This window comes from Choloepus didactylus, chromosome 6 (assembly GCF_015220235.1).
Source record: "Choloepus didactylus isolate mChoDid1 chromosome 6, mChoDid1.pri, whole genome shotgun sequence".
Taxonomy (NCBI): Eukaryota; Metazoa; Chordata; class Mammalia; order Pilosa; family Megalonychidae; genus Choloepus; species Choloepus didactylus.
Genome location: NC_051312.1, coordinates 85,249,758 through 85,266,831, shown reverse-complemented (window position 1 = coordinate 85,266,831; position 17,074 = coordinate 85,249,758). Strand labels below are relative to the sequence as shown.

At 38.3% G+C, this 17,074-nt stretch overlaps 1 protein-coding gene across 3 annotated transcripts in view; it reads right to left on the bottom strand.

Moving 5' to 3' along the window:
• NUP98 (nucleoporin 98 and 96 precursor) overlaps positions 1–16,819 on the bottom strand; it is a 133,430-nt gene extending 116,611 nt beyond the window's left edge. For all 3 annotated transcript variants that reach the window (XM_037840501.1, XM_037840502.1, XM_037840503.1), the window contains exons 1-4: positions 16,670–16,819; positions 4,900–4,990; positions 1,761–1,862; positions 1,471–1,647 (exon numbers count right to left, since the gene is read on the bottom strand). In XM_037840501.1, the coding sequence (XP_037696429.1) occupies positions 1,471–1,647; positions 1,761–1,862; positions 4,900–4,975 (355 nt within the window). In that variant the 5' untranslated portion in view covers positions 4,976–4,990; positions 16,670–16,819. The remainder of the gene's footprint in view (positions 1–1,470; positions 1,648–1,760; positions 1,863–4,899; positions 4,991–16,669) is intronic.
• Between the last annotated feature and the right edge of the window lie 255 nt (positions 16,820–17,074).

The window sequence follows — 17,074 nt, the reverse complement described above, 5'->3', positions numbered from 1 at the left end:
CCTCAAATACTCTTTCAAATCTCCCTAGCAACTATGTTCAAACAGATATTACTTGTAGTTTCACACTTTTCAAGTAAGACATAGTCTAAATTCTTTCAGAAGGATCATTTAAGTGTCCAGAAGCCCATCTTGGGTGTAACGTGGAAAATAAGTTAAAATAAATAGTTTCTTTTAACATGATTTTTATCTCTTTTCTCCTTTCCTTGGTAAGACTAGATGCTAAATGAATTTGTCTTTCTGAAAACATCTAGACACAACAGATTTCAACAAAGCTTATGGTATAGTTTATTTACATATATTATTACTTATACACACACATAACCCAAATGTGTAAAATACAGAAACGGTCCTACTAGGACACTTAGGTTAATGTAAATTTTCACCCAAAAAATAATTTAGAAAAAGTAGTATGTATTGTTAGTCATTTTATAGAAATTAATAAAGAAAAAGCTGATCCTTAGATTACCTTACTTTTCAAAAGAACAGTTTTAAAAAATAAGTACATACAGATTAATTGTTATCTAAGGAATATTCCTCAAAATATGAGAGATGCTATCTCTAAATAAGTTATACATATGGTGCCATAAATGTCAGTGATCAATAAAAAGTTATATGCCAATATTTAATATATGACATCCTGCTTACTGAGAGGCATGTGAGTTCTTAATACAGACAAACTGCTATTATTTCTTTCTAAAAGCATGTCCTAATATAGAGGTTAAAGTAAATGGGCCTATCTCCTTTGAATTAGTATACCTTAACTTGTGTTTTATATTGTTACAGTTAAATATTTCAACATCCCCACAAACAACTTTCCCTTGGAAAACACTGACAACTGGCTAACTAGGCATTCTCACAGACTCTTGTATTGGTAGTGACATCATCTCATAGGGCACACACGATCAACTAGTAGTGGTTGCCTCAAAGTACTAAGTGGAGAAGTATTCCAGGCCACATTAGAACTTAAAAGAGAAAGAAGCTATGATTAGTAAGCAACATCTGCTACAGACAAGTAATGGGTAAGAACCACATCATCTAGTACTTGTCACATCTGCGTTAAGAATCTTCATACCAAATGTAAATCAGAAGCAAGAATATGCCTCTGCAGTACCAATTGTTGACTACAACATATTCCTTCCTAAAATTCTCCTCCTACCTTAAAACCAACAGCACTACTCTGAGCTGGCTTTTCATTCTATCTCTGTCCATTCTTTATCAGGCACCTCTTCCTCTGCACAGCCCTTAAATACTTGTGCTTTTTACATTTCCATCCCTGGAGAGATGTATCTAGTCCCCTCCTTTCTAGCCTATTAAAACTTTTGAATATCATTTTGAAATTTTCTTCTCCCCATGTTTTTGTCATTTGGTGAAAAAAGGAAGTTAGTGGACACAGGGAAAGGGGAAGAGAGAACACATTCAATTAAGGAAACTAAATTGTCAGATGCAGAAGTCCAATAATAGCATACTTACTCCCAAAGCCACTTGGTTTATTTTGTGCAAAGGCATTGTTTTGGGATGAGAAAAGACTGGTTCCTGTACTTGCAGTTCCAAACAAGCTGTTGGATGTTCCTGTTGATGTGCCAAACCCAAAACCAGTGCTTGTGGAGGTAGCTGGCTGGCTAAATGAATTCGTACCAAACAATCCTCCTGGGGAAAGGGGTGGGGGGGAGTGAAATGGTTAAGCAGACAGATCTGAGCCACTAAGTGAAGCCCTATACCAGATATGAATTAACCAGTCTTGTTCCAAATAACATTCTTACCTGGTTTAGTCTGTGAATTTCCAAAAAGGCCTCCAGTATTGTTGCTAGAACCAAAGGCAGATGTTCCAAATGCCCCTCCACTAGTGGTGCCAAAACCAGTATCTGAGAAAGCAAAATCCAGGGTAAGAATACAATCTAATTCAGGTGTCCCAATGAAAAGGGGTTTCATTTGGATAGGACCACTGGTCTAATTTGAGAAGTTCTTTCAAAGTTTCATCAGATTACTAATTATAGAGTTTACATTAAGCCACAAAGATTTTAGTTAATTGTCTCCAGGGGAAGTAAGACTTTTCCAATAAAACTTATAGACATAAAGAGGTCAGGAAAAAAAAAAAAAGGTACATAGTGAGAAGGGCTACATATAAAGCAAAATCGCTATTTTAAAGTGTTAAAATTCTCTCCAGACACTGTTATACCCCATAGTCACTGGGATGAATCCTTCTTAATTCGGAGAGCACATCCGAATGACTTGGGAAACTGCTTTCAAAATATACACACTTAGATTCCGACCCTAGAGATTCTAATTCTGTAGTTCTATGGTGAGGAGGTGTACTTTGATGGTATTGGTACCATAATATGGTGAATGTGAATGTGGTTACATGGGGAAATTTTAGGTTGTATATGTCAGCAGAATAAAAATTAAACAGACAAACAATAAAAACAACCATAGGCCTGTACAACACAAATAGTGAACCTTAATGTAAACTAAGGAATATAGTTAGAAGTACAATTATAATAATATTCAGTCATCAACTGTAACAAAGGTACCTCACTAATGCAAAACGTTAACTATTGGGGAATGAGGGTATATGGGAACTCCATATTTTCTGCATGGTTTTGCTGTAAACCTGCAACTTCTCTACCAAAAAAAAAAAAAATTCCAAAGGTGACTGTTGATGGGCACTCTTGACCTCAACATAGAGTACTCTAAGAACAGCTCAACATACACTTGAAAAAATGCCCTCTATTGTTAGTTTTATTACCTATGGTTAAGGTTTTGTTACCGAACAAGTGGGCTTGTTGCTCAATGCGCACAGAAGCCAGGATTATGACACCAAGATTCCAAGAAAAGAGTTACTGCAAGGCAGACAGGCAAGGGGACAGGAGATAAGGCTCAAATCTAAGGAGATAAGGCTTAAATCTGTCTCCTTTAGCTGATAAGACTTAAGATTTTTATATGATTTAGCAGAGGCTGGATTAGGGAGGTGGGATGAGGTGATGCATGATACGAAGTAAGATCGGGGGCAGGAATTAGTTGAGAATGCTTAGTGAGAGATCACGCCAGTTCACACATCCACATGTTTAAAAATGGTGGCCTTCTCTCTCTCTAACTAAGCCACCTTGGCAGGTGATCTCACTACCCTTCCCCCTTCATGGGACCTGACTCCCAGGAGTGTAAATCTCCCTGGCAACACAGGATATGACTCCTGGCAATGACTCTGGACTCGGCATCATGGGATTGAGAACATCTTCTTGACCAAAAGGAGGATGCAAAATGAATTGAAATAAAGCTTCAGCGGCTGAGAGATTTCAAATGGAGTCAAGAGGTCACTCTGGTGGACATTCTTACACACTATATAGGTAAAACTTCTTAGGTTTTAATGTACTGAAATAGCTAGAAGTAAATACCTGAAACTATCAAACTCCAACCCAGCAGCCTTGACTCATGAAGACAACTGTATAACAATGTAGATTACAAGGGGTGACAGCGTGATTTGTGAAAACTTTGTTGATTGTGTGATCCTGGTTGATCACACTCCCTTTATCCAGTATATGTATGTATGTATGAGCAGAAATATGGGGACAAAAACTAAATGAAAAACAGGGTGGGATGGGGGGGGATGATTTGGGTATTCTTTTTTACTTTTATTTTTTATTCTTATTCTGATTCTTCCTGTTGTAAAGAAAATGTTCAAAAATAGATTGGGGTGATGAATGCACAACTATGATGGTACTGTGAACAGTTAATTGTATACCATGGATGACTGTCTGGTATGTGAATATATCTCAATAAAACTGAATTTTTAAAAAATGGTGGCCTTGACATGACAAGGGGGTATGTTTTTAGTATTATAATTAAACATAGGTAGCTTGAGGTCAAAGTTTTATCCTTTTGAGCCTGCTCCAGTCTCCAGATCTAGCTGAAACTGCTCTTGACCAGTTTTTAAAGGGGAAGAAGGATACAGGAACTAGAGTTTTGATGAAACAAGTCACTTATTAATAAACATGAGTAGGTGGACTTTAAGCAAGTTAAGGAAGGGGTTAGGAACTGGGCTTACTAGCAGTCAGTTTCAGTTTTGAGATTATGTTCTTTAAAAAGATCTTTTATCAGTTAGACAAAGTTGCTGGGGTTTGCATTAAAATACTCTGGTCAAATGTTCCTCTTTCACTAAAGAGAAAGAGAAGAATAAACAAGACTCAGAAAATGCTGATTATTAAATCTAGGAAATAGGTACATGAGAGTTCACTAAACCATTCTTTCTACTTTTATGTAAGATTAAAATTTTCCTCAACGAAAAGTTTGAAAGTGAATAAATAGTAGTTGTTATAGGCAGCCAATGTCATGTACAATATTAGATGGGAAGGGGAGGTGAATCTCAAGAGGGCTGGTGGGGATTAGGACTTTAACATTTCTACTTCTGAATGTCACATCTTGTTCACAGAGCAAATCCCACAGCAGTTGTTCAATAGCTGCATTTTAGACTTCAACATTAAAAAATTAATTCCTCTTTGAAAATCAGTAAAATATCACAACTTTCTGCTAAAAGAACCAATGGATACAAGTAATTAAATATCCTCTATCGATGGTCAGAAAGACATGAAAACTCAGAACTTACTTCTCTTTTCTTAGAAAACTTTAACAAGTTCTCAGGCTGGTAGCACAACATTGTAAATGTAATTAATACCACTGACTCATACACTTAAAAATGGTTAAAATGGTAAATCTTGTTATTGTATTTACATTACCACAATGAAAGAATTTTTTTTAAAAAGGTCCTTATCCTGGTCATTTTTCAAAGAGTTTTTTATAAACACCAAAAAAACAAATAAAATCCACTCTCACAGAGCATTTGTTCTTAATAAGAACAAATTAATTAATAAATTTTCTTTTCCCCCTCTTGTTCTATTAAAAACTTACTCTGCCCAAATGTTGAAGTTGTGCCAAAGCCACCTGTGCCACCCCCAAAGGGTGTTCCAAATGATTTATTAAACATCCTTGTTCCAGAAAGCTGCAAAGAAGAAAAAAAATCACTCTTTTTAAAAAAACCACAACATACAATGTAATTCCATTTCAGAAAATGTATCATTCTACAAACTTAATTAGGCCTGTACACAACTGTGGCAACATGTTCACTCTCATTCAATATTCTAAAAGTCTGTATGATAAAAACAGACTTTGTAAAATGATCTTTCATCTACACTGTTTCTGAGTTGAATAATACCACAATGAGGTTAAATTTCAGATACTACAACCATCCCTTTAACACAATGCTTTTCAATGATTTTTACTTATGCCCCCCTTTAATTAAGATTTTAGGTCTATTATACCACATTTTGATCACCTAGGTGGTTATGTAGCACACTTACCAAAAATCACAACATGTTCTGCTAATCCCAACCACTTGAGAAGCTAAGATTTTAGTGAAGCTTTATTTTCTGTAGTTTAAATTACAAAAAGGTTTCTTTTTTTGGTGGATACAAAATACTGTAACAGTAAATGTTTTTGAAACTATGCGTGCCCCTCCTCCCATCTCCAAGTCTCAGAGATTCTGACGCTCCAATATTATTTTTGAGATAACTTCTTTAAGACTATTTTTTATGGTCTCTTATCTCTCTTCTCCTTCAGGGCTTAGCCATACAATGGGTTGTATGAGAACAGCTCCAGACCAAAGTATAAGGGCCTCTTTGATCCTTTCTGTCCATGCTTCTTGTCTTGGCTTGCCACATGTGGCCCTGTAGGAATTCCCCCTTTCACAGTGTTCTGAATGTCCCCTCTTCCCTAGGAAACACTTCTACCCAAGGCAGCAGGACTTTCCTGCTCTCCCACAGCATTTTTTTTTTTTCTTAAACATACATTAACTCATTTATAGGCCTCAGAGATGTTTCAAATTGTAGAATCTCTACTGGTCTTTCATTTCCTTCAGTCTCCTTTTACTGTTACTGCAGAGGTGGCATTTTAAGTCCAGGCACCACGAGCTACTGTTTTCCTGCAGGAACACAGTGCCAGGTCCACACGGCTCATCTCTTCATTTTGGTTTTGCCTCAGGAGCAAGTATACTTGACATGCTGGCTGATTCCAATTTTCTTCACCATTTTCCTGAAGGAAGCACCATAATGGGTCCTATATTTACTGATGATTCCATCCTTCTTGGTGCATTTAGCCATGTTGCCTGCCGCAAACTAACTCTGAGCCTAGAAAGTCCCAAAGCATTCTGTAAGAGAGTTCCATGAGCTACCTTCTTTGGGCAGGGCGTTCTGGGAAAGTAAGTCCCTCAGGCAACCACCAGACACATTGGGCCAGACATACAAGCTCCCAGTATGTGCATGAGGGTTACTCTGCTCCCTTTGGAACCGGGACCAGGGACCTGCACTGGGAAGAAAGGTCGGCTCCACCAAAGCGGGTGAGGGGCAGGTGAGGGGCAGGTGAGGGGCGGGAGAGGGGCCAGCCGGGGTGCCATGAGATCTTGCTGCTCTTAAGAAGCCTCTTCCTTAATTCAACACTCACTCTGTTACTACAACCCTTTAACTTTTCTGGAGTTCTGAAGCATCTGACTCTGCCATCTCATGGGAACAAGGGTCTACACATATGTATTGTAAAAAGGCTCCTCAAGTGACTAATGCATTCCCTTAGAACTAGAGACTATATTTTATGTAATCTTCATTTATCTTTCTTTAATGAAATCTGCTTTAGTTTTCCTGACTGCCCAATTTATCGGGCATCACAAAGTGACAGACAGGACCTTTACCACATCAATTGGTGACTGTCCTTTCCAGGAGAAATAATCTTAGAAGCACTTAGCTTCTTTTTAGTCTTTGGGCCGGATCTCTCTGTGGATCTACCTATACTGACTTTTCAACAGTCCATTCAGAACTGACAGCTGTGCAAAGAGCGCTCTCTACCAACTCATTTCGATGGCCTTCTCTCCCACAATGCTGTCTTGGGTTGTAGTCCTTAATAGATCCACCTCCCTAACTGTTCACTAAGATTTTTTTACCCATCATCAGTTTAGGCAAAAACTTCAAGTTGCAATCCAATTATTCTCATTATTCATTCCTCATGAACAGCATCATGTAATGTAACATAGTCTGTACTGCAGACATGTCAGGGTTTAAAAGCTGAGTAATACAGTTTTACTCTGTGAAACTACATGGCCCCTAGGGAACACTAAAGTCTTAATTTGGGTTTCAGTGGCACTTGGTTCTATAGACCAAAACCCATAGGCCTCAGTAATCAAAACTTGATTTTTAATAATCTTAACCTAACACAGAACCCTAGCATTGTACACATATTTCGCAAATGGATTTTAAGTATTAATATGGGCAACACCTCACAAATTACAAAGCTCTTTTACTATTATCTCAACAACCCTAAAAAGCTAGTATTATTGTCATCATCTGAATTTTATAGGGGAGAAAACAGGATCAGATATTTAGCAAGTTTCCCAAGACAAACTGAAAAGTGATGGAGCCACAGTTTAATCTACCTTCTAACTCCCTGTGGACACCCTCAATTCTGGTGAGATCTTAGATAACAAACTAGAACAGGTGTAGTATTAAGGAAATTCATCTGTTCCAGACCCAAGCACAAGGGACAATGCAGGGAGTAAATCCAATTTAAAACTCCTGGAAAAAGGCTTCTTACTTAAGTTCAGCCTATTTTCTTGGTTCTGGCAAGGGTGACCTTGGCTCAGTCTCAAACCTATCACACTGGGATTCTAAGTGCTTTCTTGAAAATTGCTACCTGGAAGCAAACTAAGATTTTGGAAATAGCCTCAGGATTTTTATCTCAATTGCTAGAAATTAAAGAATGGCTACTACATTTAACCCTTAGCTCTTCAAACAAATCATTTCTTTTCCTGAGCCCACTATGTAAATGTCATTGACTCAAAGAAAAAGGCCTGTCCCCCCCAATTCTTGCCCCCTACTAAACAACTTCCTAAATCATTCTTAAAAACCTAGCTTAAATATCCTATCTTCTATGAGCCTTCCCTAACTCCCTCTAACAATTAGTTCCTGTAGGCTTCCACAGAATATTATCTGTTGGCACATTCTACCTTTTCACTCCTAGTGGACAGTGACGCACCAACTACACAGAGCTCCTTTTAAAACTGAAGGATTTGTTGCCCCAGCTGCTGAGAGTACTTTCAGGAGACAGCCCTCAGCTGTCAGCCCTCTTCAGAACTGCCTCAACTGAAGAGTCACTTCACCCAAGATAAAACCTCCTTCCCCAGACATCCTACATCCATGGTCAAACTGGGCCCCTTTGGCCCAACTCAGGATGACTCTGTAAGGTGATCTCAGCTTCACCTTGTCCATGGGATTGGCTGAGGCCTTCATTAAGACAGCATCAAATCCCTATTTCTCCTCCAGTCCAACCCTGCTTCCTTCCTTTCTTTTCTTCAGTGGTGATCACTAATAAATCTCCAGCAGGACAATCTCCAACTCAGAGTCAGCTTACCAGGGAATCCAATCTCCAACATTCCCTAATCTTAGCTCCACCCTCCTCAACACAGGAGCCTCTACAGGGTAGGGAACAGTATCATTCATTACTATCCCAGAACACAGGGTCTGAAACACAGATGTACTGATTTTCTAAAGTAATGACAATCGCCACTAATGTGTTTTTTTAAATACAGACTGAATGATCCAGTTACTTTAGAAGTAAATTCTAACTTAAAAATAAAATTATGCTAGATTAAGGCTCACAACAACAAGAAGCCATGAAAGAAAAGATTACTGGTGGAATTTATCATGTAATTTGGAAGTTGCAAAGAGAAAGACATCACAAAATGACTGGATGTAATTAGCAGACATTTTTGTTTGGACCATTTGTTTGGCAGACATTGTGTATGGTATATTTTGTACACACATGTATGTGTGTACAAATGTTTATTTTATACATATAAATATATATAATATTTTAACTAGCCAATAATATTTAAAATGGGACTATGTTAAAAAAAAAGTTTTGGGCTTCTCATGAAAAACACTGATAATTTAGCAAACCAGGACTGTAATAATTTCATGGCAACAACACACTGGAATTAGTAGCAACTGCCCTCTTTGGTCAGATCATGAATTCTTCAAAGAGTCACAATACCCACCTGATACTATTTCCATCAGCTGCCTAGCCCCACTTCCCCCACAGGCTCTAGTCTGTGACTTCTGATCTAATCAGAGAAAGACCCACTCATTAAAAACTGAGAGTACACATATAAGTGCCAAGAAACAGGATAAGAAGTCAAAATCATGTCAGAATATGAACAGGAAATCTAAGGAAAACTTGCTGGGGGATTTAGAATATGAACTGGGTCTTGAGGGACTAGGAAGGAGAAAGGGAAATAAGTATGGTACATAGGTAAGAATGGGTATTTGTGCAGTTATCTGGCCTTATATTTCAATACCAAGCACAGTTTCTCTCATACAGTAGGCACATAATGAACATACTAAATCAGTTTATCAGGTAATGATGTCATTAACCTTAAGTTAGTAACAATGAACTAATGGAATAAATTATAGCACTTTACTAAGTATGAAGCCAGCATAGGTATTAAGAATAAGGCACCACCGGAACATTTGGACAAAGTTACTCGAGAGATGATTTTAAGTAAACAATGTCTACTGAAAAAAGCAAGTTGCATTTACGTCATTTATGTCAAACAGAAAAGACAATACACTACGTTGTTTATAGATACTTACATACATAGTGAAAGTGAAGAGGGAGACTAGAAAATTACACCCAAATTCATGAAAGTGGTTGCCTCGGGGGAGAAAAAGAAGAATGGGGCAGACAATTCAGAGGACCCAAACATTTCAAGTAATGTTTTATTTCCTCTATCATGAAAAAAAATCCAGATGATACAGATATTTGCATTGACTGTATTTTTCCATTAAGAAAAATGAAGTAGTAAAATCCATTCAAAAAACAGACAGAAATAACCCTAGAGACTGAAATGTGTGGGACATATAAATCCAATCAAGTATAAGAAGGCACATCAGGCACCCAAGTCTTTATCCTTTCAAATATATTAACCTGGCCCAAACTGAAATCATCCTAGAGAAAATAATACTAGCTAACATTTGAGTTCTGTGTCCCAGGAACTGTTCTAAGTGCTTTTAATGAAGAATCTCACATAAACCTCCCAGGGATCCAAAGGAAGTAGTTATTTTTATCACCATTTTGCAAATGGTGAAATTGAGACACAAGAAGTTAAGTAAGTTGCCCAAGATCACAAAGCTATTGTTGACTCCAGAAGCTATGCTCCTAGAGTCTAAGACAGAACACTGCTAACTAAAGGGAAATGACATTCATTCACAATAAATCAGGAATCTATAAAACCGAAATTTGGTGGTACTGATCCAGCACTATCAGGAGAAAGAGAAACACTTCTCTGGCAAACACAGAAATCCTAGTTAACAGAGAAGTAATCTCTCATGGATTAAGGACAATTTACCAGGCATCCCCATGGTCTACATGCAACTTCTCACAAAGATTCACTGCTTCCTTTATGGATGGACTCACATATGCCCACTGCATTTTTTTTTAAATAAGAAATACTCATAAAGAAAAAATAAAATGAAATAGCATTATACAAAAAGAGACATTGCTCTTAATTTTACTCTGCTCTCTACACTTGAACAATCCTTTAATGAATAATTCAGATCCTCAGATATAGGAAAGAATAGGCATATTTTCCTCCACTGTCCCAATTAAAGCTCAATAAAATAATGTCCGTGGTTTATACATCCAACTTTTATGAGCTTTGTGAACTCTAGATGCAATGACAAAATTTAGTTTTCTGTCCAGGAAAGTGAAGGACCAGACCCTGAAACATGGTGACAATCAAGCAACTGCCAACTTTAAGTGCTATCTGAATGACTAAGCAAGCTTCCCATGACATTTCCAGCTTGTTGCTCTTTTAACTCCAGAAAGTCACACAAATAGGAAGTAATTTTTCCTTTCCAATTGGATTGTATCAAATTTGACAATAAGCAGAAACAATATTTGTTAAACGAATGGACTAGTACAGTTTAAATAACATTTTTTTCATGTATTCTCTCATCTAATAGTCACAAAAGTAGGAAAAGCCAGGATTATAATTCACAATTAAAGTGAATAGAAAAATGACTGTCAATTTTGCCTTGGATGAGAGAAGGGATGAGAAAGGAGGGATGGATGGAATTCCAAGAAGAAAAGATTAGACTAGTCTGAATCACCTATTATCACACCCAACAATACTATCTTCTTCTGTATAACAGTTTCACTTTCCTTCCTATGAGCCCATGAACATTCACTCCCCTCTCTAAAGGCTATGTTCCCTTTTCCTTCTAAGAGTTGCCATTCAAACTTCACTTGCTTCACAAAATAGTCCCAGATCAGACCCTTCAGACTCTTATCATTACAAAAACACTTCTATTTCCTGCCCCTTCCCATCCCTATTACATAAACTAATGACTCCCAGCTGTTTTTAGTTATGCACTATATTGTCATCATACCTGCCACTTGAATGTATGAGCTGGGATGTTTATCAGCTGTTCTGGTAAAAAGCATCCTGACTTTGTTCAATTCCTCCCACTGGGATGTAAATTAATTGAAAATAATCCATAGTATCTAATCCAGTTCCTTAGCCACAATATGGAGTAGCAATATTTTCATCTCTTTAACAAAACAGTCATCGTTTTACACAGTAGCAAAAAGAGTATATTACCTTTGGAGTGAGGAAAATCTGTGTTTCAAATGCTCTTCCACTTACTATCTTTGCAACTCTTTGTATATCTAAAATTATTTCAAAATGAGAAGTTAAGTCTCAATTTCTGCATCTGAACAATGGGGATTATAAAACGACACCAAAGGACTATTAGAAGGACAAAGCTGCCTCAAACTAGAGCTCCTCAAAATCAAGCCTTATCTTTAGTTTTACAACAGATATTTACAATATTTTAAATTAAAATGTGTAATAATTTCCCACTCTAAACCTTGGTTGATTATTGCCTACCTAGAATTCCATTCATAATACAATTTCTTATCTCTCAATACACCATAAAGCACCACTGCAAACAACAAAAAACCCCACCCCCACCCTGCACAAAATATATTGAGGTGACTGATTACTCATTCTCTTCCACTCCCCTCACACCTCTATCCTCATTCCCACCTACCCACCTTTTTTTATTTAAAAACTCTTTGCCTATTCCTTAAGAAGCTTAAGAAGGATTAGATGTACAGATAACAGTAATCTCTGTATCAAAGGAGCACATGGAAGTAAGACTAAACAAAGGTGTGAAGTAATGAATGAATGCATCCACAGATAGTTCTAATTCAGGTGCTCAATTATTTTCTTTTGACCAGTGGTTTCCAAATATTTTCAGCTACAGAACCCAATACTTACAACAGACATAAGTAGAAGTTGCTTGGTCTGAAGTAAAGAGGCGGTGAGAGTCCCACCAACTCAACCCTTTGAGGAAGCTTAGGGTTATATGAATAAATGTGTGTGTGTGTTGGGGGGAGATTTATCCTAGACCAAATCTAGAATTTATCCTAGACCTAGACCTATCAAAGTGTGATCCACAGATCCCCAGAGATCTCCCAGATCCCTGTACTGATCGCTGCGCTGAGGTGCAACAGCAAAGGCATGTAAAACTGCTGGAACCATAAAGGCAATGGCCCCAAACTCTACTAATGATCACTGAATTCCTCACTGCCACACACAGTACGAAAAACAAAACAAAACAAAACAAAAAACCAGCTTCACTTAAGAATGCCCTTAAAGAAGTAGTAAAAATTGTTAATTATCTTAATTATCAACATTTAAGCACACAATCTTTCTAATATCCTGTGTAATTCTTCATTGGGACCAAATGGGAAGTACTCAAAAAGCACTCTTAACATGCTGAAAAACAAGGGTTGTCTCAAGAAAAAGCACTTGTGTAATTACTTTGAGTAGAGAACTGAACTTGCTGATTAAAAATGGAACACCACTTTTATTTTAAAGAATGACAAACTATGGTTATTAAGACTTGAAGGGAAAATTATAATTTTGGAAAATGTGCTTGCCAAGATGAGCTTGTCAACTTCTCAATTCTTAAAAAGACTTTTCTAATGAGAAGGTTAACAACTGTATAATGAAATTTGCCAACATTTGGGAGATCTGCATATCTCAGTAAACCAATACATGATGTTATAAAATCATGCATGAATAAATATCCATTGCAAGTGTAAGAAAGACCAATGAATTTTAATGTAACAGAGTACAAGAAGTTCAACAATATGGTTTCAGATTCCATATTGCAAACAACCTTTAAGAAACTACTACTTGTCAGTATGGGTATATTCAAAGAAGACTATCTACAACAATCTGAAACGGCTATTAAAATACTCCTCCCTTTTCCAACTACATATCTGTATGAGGCAGGATCTTCCTCATATACCTCAGCCACAACAACACAACATCTGAAGGCAAAAGATCTGAAAAAACCAGCTGTCTTCTACTGTCAGACATTAAAGAGATTTGCAAAAAATGTAAAACAAATGCCCCTTCTAATTTTTTTTTACTAAAAATGTTGTTAACATGAGTTTATATTTAAAATCTTTTAAAAATTTTATCAATTTAAATTTCTAATACAGTAATTATCAATAGACATAACCTATTTAAACAAAAGCTGTTTGGAGTCCTCAATAATGTTTTAAAATATAAAGGAGGGCATAGAGACCTAAGAGTTTGAGAAGTGCTGTCCTAGACTATTGCTATAGCCTCCCAATTTATCTGGCCTGCCTCCAGTTTCATATCTTCTGATATCCCTAGTTTAAACTCACTCTTTGTTTCAGACTTAACTAATTAGAGCTATATTTTAGGAAATTACTTTTATTCTCCTAATAAAAAAATTACAATGATTTTCCATTCCACTGAGTTAAGTGCAAACTCTTTAATAAGGCAAATTCTCAGTATTTATTAAATTACAGAGCATCACATTTAATTACCTCGGTTCAACAAGCTCTTTTATCCTTTGGGGGTGGGGGGAAGAGATAAGATAATGCTTGGTCTCTTTAGTTTTTCAGCTTCCTAAGTACTAGATCTTGGCAATTTTAGGGGTTTCAAGGATAATTTTAACAAAGTACAATTTATTAACTGATGATATAAGCAAACACCAGGCAAAATAAAGGCATGATTTTACTGAAATACTGGAAATGTTTTCTCTAGAGCAGTGGTCTCAAAATCAGGGATAATTTTGCTTCCCAGGAAACACCTGACAGCATCTGAAGACACTCTTGATCGTTATAACTTGGAAGGTGGTGGGAGACTGCTACTGGCATCTACTGAGTGGAGGTCACGAATGCTGCTAAACATCCTACAATGCACACAACAGCCCTCCCACAACAAAGAATTATCTGACCCAAAATGTCAATAGTGCCTAGAAAAATATTTAGAGACATACTGTACCAAATACTAAGGTTCAATTCCAAATGCAAAAGATGCAACAAATTCTCAAGAAATGCCACTCACATACCTTGCCTCTAATACCTAATGACAAATCTCTAAATTTCTTAGTCTTCTAATCAACAAATTGCGTAATTACAGATGTGCTCTTTATTGGAAATTAAACATGAAAACTACTACTCATTACTTCCAAGGTTAACCGTCACAATAAAAATAACATAATATAAAAATAAAATAATCAAGTTTTAACAAGCTGTGAGTTTGATTCTCTAAAAATTCCACTTACTCTTAGCTATTTAGGAGCTAGTAGACATGAATAAAGTTAGGTACCAAAGCACCATGTAGAATAGAAACTGTATAGGTCCTCTTCCCTGGGCCCCACATTTCAGGAGCACATAAATACCCAGACTCTTTTATGACTATTTTTAGGTTTAACTCCTCCATGTTTGTTTATTCATTAAGGCAAACATGCTTACTGAGGGTCAACTCTGTGCCAAGCAATCTGAATCCAAAGATAAGATAAAAATATTTTACTACAGTCTAATAAAAACATGAACAGCTAAAACACAAAATAACATATGCTATAAATAGAAGTATCAAATAAGTGTTATGGAAGTTTATGGGATAGAGAATGCCAGGGAAAGCTTCCCAGAAAAGGGTGATGCTTGAAATGAGAAAGTATCACAGGAAACATACACTATTCACATCTCAGTTTTTTTATACCACAGTTCTCTTCTGCTCTTATCCATTAGTATTTTTCACTATTTTTTGCTTTGTTATCTAAACAAGAGCAAAATGACCACCTGACTGACGAGAACAGACCAAACTGGCAAAACTAACAACTCAATGTCATCAAATCTAAAATGAGAAGTCAGGAAAAAAAATAATTTTATCAATGTATTTCAGTCCCAGTATCTCCATCCTGTCCAACTTCTGGCTTTTTAAAGTATCCTAACTTCTTTCACCAAATAATCACACAATCTGTCACCCAGTTAACAAGCATTTCTTTCTGACTTTATAAGAGTACCACCAGGAATGATCACTGCTCTTTTATTTATTTCTTGCAGTTAGTTTCTTCTTCCACAACGTGGTTTAATTTCCTCACCTTATTCTATTTCAATACTTTACATTGCTTTCTGTGCCAAAGAGGAGTTGTGAGTTTCAAGGTACAAGAATTACAAATGATTACTGCCTAGCTTTCTACGTCTTGTCTATATTTCCTGCTTTCTAGTCCAACACTGTTGTGAGTCACCAATAGAACTCTTTAGAATCCACAGCCGCTGACACAAGTGACAACTTCAGATTCAGAACCGGAAACTAGCGAAGGTCTTGTAGTTGTATCCATTTCCAATACACAACATCACTGACATTTTTTTTTACCAACTTTTAAGTTTAGTTCTGTAGTCTAGATTAGGGTATACCATTAATGATGTGTCTTGTCTTACCATTAACAGAGATAATAGGAACTAAACCTGAAACACTACTGAAGACTACGTTATTTCTAACTACCGAATGCCCCCTTCCGAAAAGGAATCCTCAAGAATGGGCGACTGTAACAACTAGAGGGGGTGGTGCAGTAGAAAAATTTCTAGACTGAGTCAGGAGATCTGGCCTCGGTTGCTCCATCTATGAAACTTGAGTGTGATGGAGTGGATTAATTTCCAAGGTCCTTATGACTACAGTAATCCAGAAACCCAATCTTTCTTCTCGTCTGGCTTTACACGAACACGTGGAAGAAAAGAAAATATCCTTTTACTCCACCGAACCGACTCCAATTCTAAGATATTTTAAAATCTCACAAACTCTCGACCCACCCCTCGGGCTGCCATTTCCACTGTGGAGAAGCCACGGCATATAAAGCACATACCACACGACCACCAAGGGAGTGCTGGAGACACATTCAGGATATTAAGGCGCTGCCCCCGCAACTGGCTGGCCCACCACGGGCGACTATCTACCGCGGAGCGAATGAATGAATATAACCAGCTAGACAGACGCTCCCTCAGCGTGGGCAGCAACTGGAGATCCCCGGGCCCAAACCCCACAGACAACGATTCTCTCCCAGGACCTGAAAAGCCGGGACTCGCGACCATAGGGTCGCGGGCTCCGCCCCCTCCCTCAGGGAAGAAGGTGCGCGCCTGGGCGCGAGACTTAGTCTCTGAGAGGGCCTGGGACGCCCCGCGCACCCGCCCGCCCGGTGGAGAGGAGGAGCCTGCCGCTCCCAGGCCGCCGCCGCTCCGGCTCCCGACTTACCGCGACACGGTGGGAGAAGGGAAGTGTCAGGAGTGAGGGCCCGGGCCCTCCGCCACCCGCCGCTCAAGGAGCAGCGCGCGGCCAACACGAAACCGTCGCCGCCACTACCGCCGCTACCACCGCTACCGACCGCCGCTTCGGGCGCAGCGCGCAGAGGGCCCGACTGCGTCACACGCCGTCCTCCGTCAGAGGCTCGCTCCGAGCGCTCCGCCCTCGCTCTTTGCACATTGGCAGACGAGACCGCCACTCTGGGCCCGCCCTGTTATTCATTGGGCAACGAGTCTTTTGAAACCGAACATGATGGCGATCTTTGGAAGGAGTGGCAAGGGGGAAAGAGGAGGGGCATGAAGAGTTCGGGGGAGGAAAAGGGGAGGGGAGGTGGGAGGGGCATGGGGTTCCGCCCCA